Source organism: Juglans regia, chromosome 6 (genome assembly GCF_001411555.2).
Source record: "Juglans regia cultivar Chandler chromosome 6, Walnut 2.0, whole genome shotgun sequence".
Classification (NCBI taxonomy): domain Eukaryota; kingdom Viridiplantae; phylum Streptophyta; class Magnoliopsida; order Fagales; family Juglandaceae; genus Juglans; species Juglans regia.
This window is the reverse complement of record NC_049906.1, coordinates 9523263-9535487: the sequence shown is the minus strand read 5'-3', so window position 1 is coordinate 9535487 and position 12225 is coordinate 9523263. Positions and strand designations below refer to the sequence as shown.

Here is a 12225-nt window from a genome sequence, read left to right as displayed (position 1 = left end):
GGGAATTTTCATTCACGAATCAGGTGGATGATTCATACGTGACAACGTGAGGTAAGAAGTTAAGAACTTGGAAAGACAATGAACGAACGTTGTATCATAAAATTTGCTGTCACAATTTCAGGGTCCCGCCCTACTTTAAGACTGTTCCACCTAACTCTAACATCCAATGCTTACGTGTCACCTCTCACCATGCACGACTTTTCCAAGAACCACCAAAAACTCTCTCCCGTTCTGTCTAGAGATCGCGAGGGGCGAAACTAGAGGCACTTGGCCGTTTATTGTCGAACCTGGCCTTCCTTTTTCTTCAGATAGGTTTTCCATGGCTCATCTATTTGGTTTTCCCATTCAGTTTTTATTTTTTATTTTTATAGTTTGAATGAAAAAAAAAAAACTAATACTAATGATTAAGATTATATTTTGTTTAAATGGGGTATCGTTTATCTGCTGGGGGATTCAATGATGTGGGCTTCGCACATTCGAATAATTAAAAGCGAATATGCTTTTAATGCACCAACTGCTATTCTTCTTCTCGGGGGTCCGTTTTTAATTGGGTTCCTTCGATTCATAGCCTTTCTTGAGAGAGAAAGAGAGGGAGAGAGGGAGAATTAGTAGCGATTAATTGTTTGTCTTAATTTGAGTTGTCGAAAATACCAAACTTGATTTTTGTGGTCGACTTTTGCCTCTCATCTTATCTTCGTATTAATTACTTTGACCGATCGACTGTGGAAATTTTGAGGTGGAATCATCTCAACCTGCGATGTGATCTTGGGATTTCGTGATTTGGGTACTGGGAGTTTTCAATCCTGTGAAACTTTGGCAGAGTTGAATAAGGGGTTTCTCTATCTTTTAAGCTGATCGATTAAGCCTCACATGTTTGTGGGCAAACAGACGAGTTCTTAAAAATTATGATTGGATTTACGCGGGTGTTCTAAAGATTATCACTTGTGTGTTCTAAAGATGTACGCGGTGGAGAGGCTGGGTAGCTACATCACCAGAGGTGTGTACACTGTTTCCGGCCCATTTCATCCATTTGGAGGAGCCGTGGACATAATTGTAGTTGAACAGCAAGATGGGAGCTTCAAGTCATCTCCATGGTATGTTCGGTTTGGGAAATTTCAGGGGGTTTTGAAAACCAAGGAGAAGGTGGTCAACATCGGTGTCAATGGAGTCGAGGCTAATTTCCACATGTATTTGGATCATAAAGGAGAAGCTTACTTTCTCAGACAGGTAGATGCAGTAGAAGGGGAAACTGTATCATATTCTTTGTCCTCTGGGGATGAGACGGATGGGCAATCCCAGAATGATAGGCGGCCTGTGAATTCCAAAAGTTTCAATTTTGATAGCACTGCGTCGGATTCAGTTGATAAGATTGATGGGAGTAGTGGGGAGGTTTTGGCGAGGTCTAAATCTCGGCGTTCAAGGATTTTTGGGCGTGTTTTTGGCCGGAGGTCGATGAGGGAGGAAGGTTATCTGGAAGGAGCGGGTGGTGATGAGGCGACAAGGGCAGATTCATTGGAGCGTGCTGAGATGGCGGCCAACCTCCTGGAGGTTAAATGGTCTACTAATCTTGCCTTTAATCAGCCTTGGAAAGGTACTGCGCACAAAGATGTGCCGATTACTGATGAGAAAGGCGAGGGCAGCTCACCTGAGCATGGCAATGAGGAAATGGGGGGCAATTCTCTCCCTGGATTTGAGGATCTGCAGGGTTTTGTTGAGGAGACCAGTAAAGAATTATCTCGTTTTAGCACCCCTGAACAAGTTACTGTAACATCCGTGTCAAGCGAAAGTGTCTTGGAAGGGAAATGCGAGACGATGTATCGATTATCAAGAAAGGCTGATGTTGGGGATACTGAACATGATGAACATGTTCAGTATATCGATGAAGAACAGGCTTTCCACGTACAGGATAGTTTACCCGGATGTGGCATTTCCCATGAAGAGGGTGGAACAGATAGAGTTCACTCCTTAATATATTGTAAAACATCAGAGAGATCAATAGTGGCAATGGATGGTTCTGGCAAACATATTCATGAAACGATGTACCTTGCTAGTGAAGGACATGGGGAAGTCCACGTCCATGCTGAAATGCTGCATTCAACAGCTGAACTGCTATTGGAGGTAAATCTTTCCCTGAACATGGTGTATAATAAATGTACGAACATTTAAATAAGATTAGGCCTTTTATCATAAAACAATCATTGCAAATTGTTCAATCATTACTAGTGAAAAACTGTTTTAAAATCAAATGAAAATGACATACCAACTGTATCCGTTTATTCAACTGATATATACTTGTATCTTTGTTGACACCAAGGTTTAAGAATTTCTTTATCAGGATATACTTATTCTTCAAGTTGCTGAAGATGGTGCTTTGCAGACAGAGCCGGTGGAGGTCCGTGAGATTCATTCTCTACAAATAAGCCCTTCTTCCTCTTGCATAGATGAATGTGATGTCGTGGACCTTGAAGAGCCACCAGCTGTAGCAGAATTCTATACCCAAATGGTCAGTGTGGACCCAACACTTAGTTCAGTTGATAAAGTAGGGTCACCGAGCACATGCACCATTTCCAGTTCAAGCAACTCAGCTGATCAAGCTCAAGATATGGAAAATAAGGACGAAGGAATCACAAGCAAGTTCCAACCTTCTATGGAGTCTATTGGTACCAGTGTACCAACAAAAGCAACAAGTATGGTGCCATCAGGGAGTTCAGAGGAAGAACATCTTCTCTTCAGTGACAATGACGGAATCAGTGAGATGCAGTGCGTTGAGTCAATATCAAGAGATCATGTGGATAAAGAAAGTGTCTCTCTTAGTCCTGAACGCATTAAAGAAGCAAATGGATCAGTCAATGTAAGATATGGGTCATCTCAGCCTCTGGAAAAATTAGTTGAAGAGAATCCACTGTCTGATCTAGAAAACTCGACTGAAAAATTAAGGATAACGTCCACCCCTATCATCATATCTAGAAAGCATATGGTTTGCAGTGAGGAAGGTCGACGTCTGGTACAATCATTGCCCAATTTGTGTCCTCACACTGAAAATCCAAATGCACTTAACATTGATCATCCTCTCAGCCACTCACTGGACTCAAGTTACAAATCCTTGAGTTTAAAATTGCAGAACAAATGTGATTCAAGCTATATCAAGTCGGACAACGATCTGCAATTGGCAGTGGAGCAGCTAAATACTGAGGATATGGGGGAGCCTACAAATGTCCTTGCCAGTCCTGCTGTGGGTAAGGAAACTTGTATGATCACATGTATGGCATTCATATTTTGAGAATCTGATTTACTTTTCTGGGGGGATTGGACGCCAAAATGAAATCATCATTTTATATTTTTCTTTAAAAATTTAAATTTAAATTAGTCTTTATTAAAACTTTCTATTACCTACTGCTTTAGTCTAAATATGACACATCCCTATAATTGCAATGAAAAAAAATATGGAATAGTTTTATTTTCTTCCTCTTTTGTAAATGCTTCTTGAGGAGACAGCAGGAGAAGTCCAATATATTGTGCTTTCTGCAGAGATATCTCTTTGCAAGCACTTGTTGTATGAAGGGATGGGGGCTGATGCTGCTTTGTAAGCATTTGAAGTGGAAAAGTTGGATATAACTAAGTTTACTTCTTTAGGTCCCTGAGATTTTGAAGGATGATAGGCTAGCTGTCATAATAGGTGGCCATTATTTCCCATGGGAGGTGGCTGGTCCTATTGTGTTATGGATGGTTTCATTTGGAAGTGAATATTTGAACCAACAGGCTTGATTGCTGTTGACAAAGTTGACAAAATTCTTACAGGAGATCCATCAAAATCCAGTGTTGCCTCCAAGGGAGGCTGGAGGATTTGGCCTTTCAGGAGATCAAGGTCCAAGAAGGGTATGCCACCAGCTCTGACAAATGGTATAACTTCTAATGCTGAGAGCACTGTGGGGGTGAATGCAGAAAAAAATTTGCTTAGACTGAAGCAGGAGAACAAGATGGTGAGGGCAATGACTCCAACGTCTGAGCAACTGGCATCCTTGAATCTGAAAGAAGGGAAGAACACAGTGACCTTCACATTCTCCACAGCGATGCTGGGCGAGCAGCAGGTTATTCTGTCTTTTAGTTGGAAATTTTTAACCAAAGTCTTCTTCAAAAACACATATTATTTGTGCTTATGTATAATCATTCTACTCAATAGGTTGATGCGAGTGTATATTTGTGGAAATGGAACACTCGTATAGTTATTTCAGACGTGGATGGAACAATTACAAAGTAAGGGGATTCTCTTTCTCCATAGTGCGGTAGAATTTTCTTTGATGCATTGTTTCTAGGAAATGATTACAGTTAGAAGCTTCTTTTTATGATTTTCAGTTTTAAAGCTTGCATTCTAGTGTTACATTAGGAAATAAGAAGAATGCTAGGTATTTAACTTTTAACTCTGAAAGAAATCATATTGCTTACATAACTAAATGGTAATGGAAACTAGCTGCCATTTTGTTTGTAACTTTATTCAATGAATAAACTGAATATTGAATGACTAAATAGTTTTGAGATATTTATCATATCTATCATAACTCGACAATTGCCAATGAGCTCTTGTTCAAATTGCACTTGTTTCCTTGTTCTTTATATGGTAAGACCATTAGTAAACCTACTCGATGTGTGCATAACTTACTGATAAATGTTGCATCCTAATTGATAAATCATATTACGGTCAACGATATGATGCATCTTCCATAAATTAAATCTCCCTTGTCTTCTCTGCAATGATAACTTACCCCTTTTCCCTCTTATAATCCTAAGAAGCACCAACATGGATACAGAGCATGTATGTGATACGGCAGGGACACGACAATTCTAGAAGAAGTAGGATACAGATGACAAAGGCTCATTAGTTAGTGAACAGATAAATATGCCTTTATGTGAATATGAAATGTATTAGTTTGTTATTTTAAAGATAATGAAAAGTACAAAATGCTAAACAAACATATCAAGGAATAGTAGCCGGGAAAGAAACACATATCTAAAGTATAAAGCCACCATCATTCATGTTTAGCTTTCATAAGTATCCAACTTGTGAATAGACAAGATTGAACACATCTGTCTCCGATCTCTAACCCCGTGTTTGACCTGTATTGGTCACTCAAACTTTGGCATTTTCAAAGTATCCTTGTGCTTCCTAGTTACAGCCTTCTTGGATGGTTGAAAAAAGTCAAGTTACTCAATGGGGTGATGAAGACTTCTGAAGTAAACAAGCAAACCCCCCGCCTGCCCCGGCTTCTTTTTTCTTCCTATCTAGTTTTGAGCCTTCAGTAGATGTGTTTTTCTTCTCACAACGTAATGCCTTGCATTCTTGCTTTATTTTATAGAACTTGGTTTATTATAACACCCTTTTTCTTTTTTCATTTTTCTCTTTTCTCTTTTCTTTACCCCAATCCGCTTCCCCCAGGAATGCCATTGTGCATATGTTTTCTTCTTTTGCTTCTTATGCAACTAGTCTGCATCCAGTTAAATTTATTGAGATCACAGCATGCTACGTTTTATTTTCTTTTAAAGGGGACGTTGGGTGCGTAAAAAGGTAGGGAAGCTATGATATATCAAATTTATTTTCTGTTGTTTTTGAAAAAGGTTGATGTGACACATGAACCAGGCATGGCTGTTGCTTGGGAAAGTTGTGAACTCACCTATTCCTTATGGGGCTGTCCTTTAGCTTAAAGGTCAAAGCTAGGAATACCTTCATTTGATTTTGGCGTTGTGTTTCCTTGGACAGTTCTTGTTGTTGTTTTAAGCAAGATATAGCTCCAAGTGTTGAGAAGTGAGACCTGAGAAATTGGTTCAGCATCTTCAAAGAGGCATTTCTTTTTCCTGGTCTTTCTTTGGGGCACTGCTTGTGGGAGGCATTAAAATATCTACACTGGGCCTTTTTTTTTCACTCCCATTTTTGGCTGTAGTTGGAGTTTATTGAAAGATCCTTTGTTCATTGTCTAGTAAGTTAAACATGGGTTATTACATGTAGTGAGCAACGAAGTGGTTGGATGAGGCTACATATTTAGGGACGTGGTATTCTATAGTGATGGTCTAGGTTCCAATGTGAGAGTTGGGACAACCATATTTTTTTATTTGTTTACAATAATCCTAGCCCGGTCCTTATTTTTTCTCTCAAGGAGCCTCTGTTCATTTTAGTCGCTATATCTTTTTAGCATTAGCTGGTTAATAAATTGACCACTCTTTGTTGAACTTCCTCAGATATGGGTTATATGAATATGATCTACTTTATACTTTCTTTCTCACAACCTTCCTTGTTGTTCATAATTCTACTCTTGGCTCACTCTGTACTGTAATCAAATTGGCATGCATGATTCTATATTGTTGTTTGAAAAGTCTTCCAATAGGTAACTCCTATGACATAGTTCTGTTGAAGGCTAGGTTTTTGCTTGTATTCAATTCATATTGTTTCTTATGGCATTGTTATTACAGATCGGATGTTCTTGGTCAGTTCATGCCTTTGGTTGGGGTTGATTGGTCACAAACAGGCGTTGCACATTTGTTTTCAGCTATCAAGGTTTGTTGCATACAATATTCAAATTATTTACTGGTTGGAGGCAATATTTCACAATGCATACATAACTCATTGTGCATGAGGAGGACTCTGGTGGGGTAGGTTCCACAAAAGCAAATTGCGAAGTTCATCCTTAGAATACCAAACTATCGAGTCTTTCTTTTCATCGTCCTGCCAATGCAATTCAAGTTAAGTGCTATAATACACTCATACCCTCTAAGCTATCCAGTCTACAATCTCACAATCCTACATATACAGTCATGCTACTAGCTGTAAACTGCTGCTTTTTGTTTCATTGCCACTTGTTGGAGTTTATAAATGCATATAGAATCATTTTATTTTGTACATTTTGTGGTGTTTTGTTGTTGTTGGATAATTAAAATTCACAGAATTTCTGTCGGTTAATTAAATGGTTATCATGCTTGGCAACAACATAGTCCTACAGGGAACCAAAATATCCCCCTTTCTTTTCTGTATTTTGCAGGAAAATGGGTATCAATTGCTTTTTCTTAGTGCACGTGCAATTTCTCAGGCTTATCACACTAGACAATTTCTGTTCAACCTTAAGCAGGTGATGCATACAGAAATTCAGATTTTCTACTTGAGTTGAAACTGTCAAAATCATGAAAGTCTAAACTTTTTATTTGTTTCCTTGTTTTCATGTGTGCAGGATGGGAAGGCTCTACCAGAAGGGCCTGTTGTTATTTCCCCTGATGGACTTTTCCCTTCTCTATATAGAGAAGGTAATTTGTACTTGTATAATTTTGTTATACGTAATTTTTCGTAAAACCTTTACAGGGAAACTTTTATTTGTAAATTGTTTTGTTTATTTTCAAGCATTTTTTTTTGTCCCTTGGTGTGGCTGCACCAATCCTTATAATAAAACTTTCTGTGCGAGCTGCGTTAAAGATAATGTGGGATCTGAACCTTCTCTCTTCAGTAACTCATATATGTGCAAAATATATAGTTCAACTGCCCAAGTAGGATGTCTTTGTGGCCTTTGCATAGCAAATACTCAGTTCCCGACCATGTTTATTCATTCTAACTGTAAATATAAATTTCTAGTCAACAATTATTGTTTCTAATTTATAATGTTTTATCTGAGGTATTCTGTGTTCTCTCAGTTATCAGGAGGGCTCCTCATGAATTCAAGATCTCATGTTTAAAGGTTAGTTCCCTGCTATTGTGTGTGTGTTTTTTTTTTCACATAGACAAGTACGACGTCTTCATCCTGATCATTCTGTTATGTAATTCATCAAATTTTGAGGTAATCTTTTTAAATGACATTTGCTCCTTTTGCTGATGCATCACACAGAATCCTTTTAACGTAAAGTTTCTAAATAAACATGATTATGGAATCTGTGTTTCTTTTGCTCTTTCCTCTGAATATATTAACCCCACCATCCAAATAGTATACTTAAAATAATGATAGAATAAACTTGTGTTTTTTTTCTTTCTTTTCTGGATGATGTTTTGGAAGCCTTTCTTTTTCCTTTTTAAACGATGTTTATTCCTTTTGCCAATCCATCTCATGGCATCCTTTTAGCTGACAATTTCTGAAAACATGCTTAGCGAGTCGGTGTTGATAACTTATCTAGTTCCTTTTGAAACCCACATGCACCCTTTACATAGAGGGTGGGAGGCATCCTCTATTGGATTCTTGATGAATTACCTTGTTCCATTGCAGTTGAAAGAGGAGTTGTTTAACGCATATTTACTATTCCTATTTTCCAGGTTATCAGGGATTTATTTCCTTCTGATTACAATCCATTCTATGCTGGTTTCGGAAACAGAGATACTGATGAAATCAGCTACCTTAAGATTGGAATCCCCTTAGGAAAAATCTTTATTATTAATCCTAAGGTAATTTAAGGCCATCATAGTTTCTGAGATAGCAAGATAATGGCACTATTATTGTTGTATCAAACTTTGTAATAAATGATGTTTCCAGGGTGAGGTTGCTGTAAACCGCCGTGTTGACACAAGATCGTATAGTTCACTTCATGCTCTTGTGAATGGCATGTTTCCACCCATGACCTCGTCTGATGAGCAGGTTTGGCTCAAAACCCTATTCTATTGAGACTTGCAATTATGTAGGTCAGACTTCAACTCCCCCTCTGTTCCACTCCTGGAAACTGTTAATTGAGCACTTTGGTTTTAGTTCTTACTTGGTTTTGGAGAGATTTCCTTTCCCCCTTTTATTGCTATTTTGTCCCTAAATTTACTATCCTTCAAATAAGAAGCTTTTAAATTGAGTCTGATGTCACTGTGGCTAACTTTCCATGCGCCACCATTATCTACCCAGCCATCTCGACTAAATTGAGCTTATTTCAGCTGAAGTAACTTTCATGCCCCATCCTCTCACCACAGAAAAAAAATGTGTAAATTTCAGATGTGGTTAATTTTTGGCTCCCTGATTACAGGAGGATTTTAATTCATGGAATTTCTGGAAGTTGCCACCTCCTGCTATCTATGGTTGAAGTTGTCAGCATGCACATATTGATTAACCCTCTGGTTGTGGAGATGGAGTGGTGTTGCAAGTGCCTGTCTGGAGTTATCTGGTAAACTCTGATTCAAGCTTTGCATAATCTATCAAAAACTCTGGATGAAATTTTGGGTTTTCTTCCAAGGATCTAATATTTCGACCGTCGTTACAACTGATTGATCTACTAAAAAATGTCATGAGACTAAAACTTCTAATTTTCGTTTATAAAAATTGTACATAATGATTTGTGAACAAAACAAAATGATCTTTCGGAGAAAGGACTTCATATTTTGTGGGCAAGTCTGATGAGTATACTAATCCAGGGCCTGCTGCGAAGTTATAATAATTGTCGGGATGTCTTTTCATGATCCAAAGTCACAGTGGTTAAGGTTTTAGGATTTGGGTATCTTGCGTTGTAATTGACTTTTATTTTGCTGGCAAATCATACAGGTTATATCTTTACCCAGGCTGATGGCAGAAGTTCCACTTTGTTCATATTTTTACTTGGATGGATGATATATTGGCAACCTGAAATTATCTGCAGAAGATTTACATTAGAGGAGTTGGATCCGTCACACCTAGATTTTTTGGGGTTCTTTTGGGAAGAATTGGGGTCTTGATTAAAATCAAAATGAGAAAATTTTCTATTTTTTAGTCTGTTCATATTAATTACTAACAGTTTTATGTAGTTCTCTGTTGAAATCACATTAGTTAGGCATGCTAGTTTAAAAAGTGTCTTCAAATGCAAAATCATTTATCTTCATCAGTTCTCAGGTGATAACTACTTGTTCATTTCCATCCATGCATATGACAGGATGTTCTCTCTCCCTCTCTCTCTTCTTCCCTTTCGTGTCATACTTTTTGTCCTGTGTATCTTCTGCTGCTGATGTTAGTGCGGCTAGTTCAAGTCTTGTCAATGTAAAATAGCTCAATTCAGAGAGCCCAAACTCGTGCTTGGACCAACTCTTTCTACCGTACCATTCCACTGGTTCTAGTAAGTTATCCTATTTCAACAACCTTTCTGTCTTTCTCTCTCAACAAAAAAATAGAAGGAATTATGTCACTCGTGAGATCGATTTGAGAGATCAATGATTATTACATGTATATATAAGATTACCTATCTGATGCAAAGGCTCCCTCTTTTTTTGGATTCGCATAAACATGGAGATCTTACTAGTTATATAAATGGAGATCTCTTAAAATCTTTTGTTCGAGTCGTCTGTAATTCAGGCAGGGTTTTGTGAGAGAAGGGGGGCGGGCGGGCGCGGGTGGGTTGCTCCTATTAGGGCGAGTGTCTGAGGTTACCTATTCGAGGTGCGGGGGTCACACTTACCTTTCTCACATGACCCTTATCCGAATTCATGTCTATAATTTGTGCAAAGAGTTTTAATAGAGGATGTAATCTTTCTGAACAATTTATATATAATTATTGAATAATATTATTGACGTGTAAATTGGAATTAATTACTAGAAGTACTAACTTTGTGTAAATTATTGAAATATATTTTGGCAGATAATTTACAGGGAAAATATAACCGAAAGTTGGATTTAGAGATTTTGAGAGCATCATATTGTTACTTACATGGTGGTTCAGAAATTGGAGCTTTTGAGTAGGGAAAGACTGAATCGTATTCGTTTGTGTGGTGTGGGCTGAGCCAAGGCGAGGAGAAGATAACACTGACGGATTCTGAAATTTGGGTCCCAAAGGCATAATTGGATTCTAAAGTATGAAGCCTAGTGGCTCAATTTGGAGGCGCATATATATATATATATATATATATATATATATATATATATGTAGTGAGTTACGATAGTAGAATGAGTTTTGTGGGGCTCATTTAAGATAAATTTAGATGTGTTTAGCTATTAAGATGAATTTAAATATATTTATGGGAAGTTGAAAAATGTTGTGGGTCTCATGTGTAAATAGGTATTGATCTGAAAAAGATTGCGAGTCTCACGTGTAAAAAAGATTTTGAGTTGAGATGAGTTTAATGATTTGAGAGTTGAGTCTTTGGATGTTAGCCTCCTGTTGCTCCCTCTTAAGCTTAAAAAAATATCTTCTTACACGTTAGCTAGGAATATATATAGATTTATGTAAATATTCTATCTTTTCGCGGCAAAAAGCTTATAGAATATTGAACACCCCAAAAAAATTCAAAACTCAAGCTCCAAAATTAGGGTTGGAACTGTATATATACAAGTTCTTGCCCTGTACTTTCAATTGTGTCATTGTGCTAAAGAGCTTGAAAGCTTTTGTAGACAATTATCCCCTTCGAAAGCATGACTCTTAAGGTGTCCAAAGCTTTGCCTCACGAGGAGAAGCTAATGTCATATTTCAGAACGAAGGATGCCAACCATGATGGTTTTCTTAGCAAAGAAGAGCTGCAGGAAGGCTTCAAGGAACTCAGTTCAAGAATTCCCAAAAGGAGAGCTCATCATGCTCTCAACCAAGCTGATAGGAATGGAGATGGACTGATTAGCGTAGATCAGGAACTGTGGGGAGTTATTGAATATGCTGAGGGAAGAGGATTTTGAGGCATATATAGCTAGGGTTTCGTAAAATTAACCCATGATCAGAATAAGGTGCATACCTCAGTAATAAATCATTGTGATCTAATACTAGCCATTATTATCTCTCGTTCTCTTGTTAGTCTGATCTTTTCAATTATTGTTTTTTTTTTTGGCTTGTCATGGTGCAAGGAAATTAATGATAAGCCTTTGAATTCCAAAACATCTCAGGTGTTAATTATTGATGTTGTTTTCTTCAAAACAAACTGAGTGGGGTTATTTATTGATGAAGACATATATACGGGATAGGGCCTGGTTTGTTTTCGTAGATGAGTTGAGATTAGAGTTAAAAAGTTAAATAAAATATATTTTTTTTAATATTATTTTTATTTTGGGATTTGAAAAAGTTGAATTGTTTATTTTATTTTGTGTGAGAATTTGAAAAAGTTGTAATAATTAGATGAAATGAGATGAGATCATAAGATGAAAGGAGTTGTGAAAACAAACGAAGTAAGTACCTCTATTGTGGTACTGAAATATTAATTACCGGTAAACCGATCGAGGAAACTAGTGTAGAAGACCCTAGTCCTAATTAACCGCAAAATCTTTGTGAAATTTTATATACAACTTCTCTTAAGATTATCATGTCATTCATGAGTTTTGAAACATACAAATTAACGTGTAAACA

The 12225-nt window shown here is 37.5% G+C and overlaps 1 protein-coding gene across 3 annotated transcripts; it reads left to right on the top strand.

The window, feature by feature from the left end:
• The first annotated feature begins 232 nt into the window (after positions 1 to 232).
• Positions 233 to 9963, top strand: LOC108987624 (phosphatidate phosphatase PAH2). 3 transcript variants are annotated; one of them, XM_035690873.1, is made up of 12 exons: positions 233 to 2118; positions 2378 to 3236; positions 3799 to 4088; positions 4181 to 4254; positions 6460 to 6544; positions 7026 to 7112; positions 7212 to 7284; positions 7666 to 7709; positions 8276 to 8404; positions 8493 to 8594; positions 8965 to 9102; positions 9477 to 9963. In XM_035690873.1, the coding sequence occupies exons 1-11, from the start codon at positions 958 to 960 to the stop codon at positions 9019 to 9021; spliced, it is 2961 nt and encodes a 986-aa protein (XP_035546766.1). In that variant the 5' UTR covers positions 233 to 957; the 3' UTR covers positions 9022 to 9102; positions 9477 to 9963. The 3 variants fall into 3 exon arrangements, with proteins under 3 accessions (XP_035546766.1, XP_035546765.1, XP_018816102.2); XM_035690872.1 differs by having other exon boundaries at positions 234 to 2118; positions 2336 to 3236; positions 9841 to 9963; XM_018960557.2 differs by having other exon boundaries at positions 234 to 2118; positions 2336 to 3236.
• Positions 9964 to 12225: the final 2262 nt, after the last annotated feature.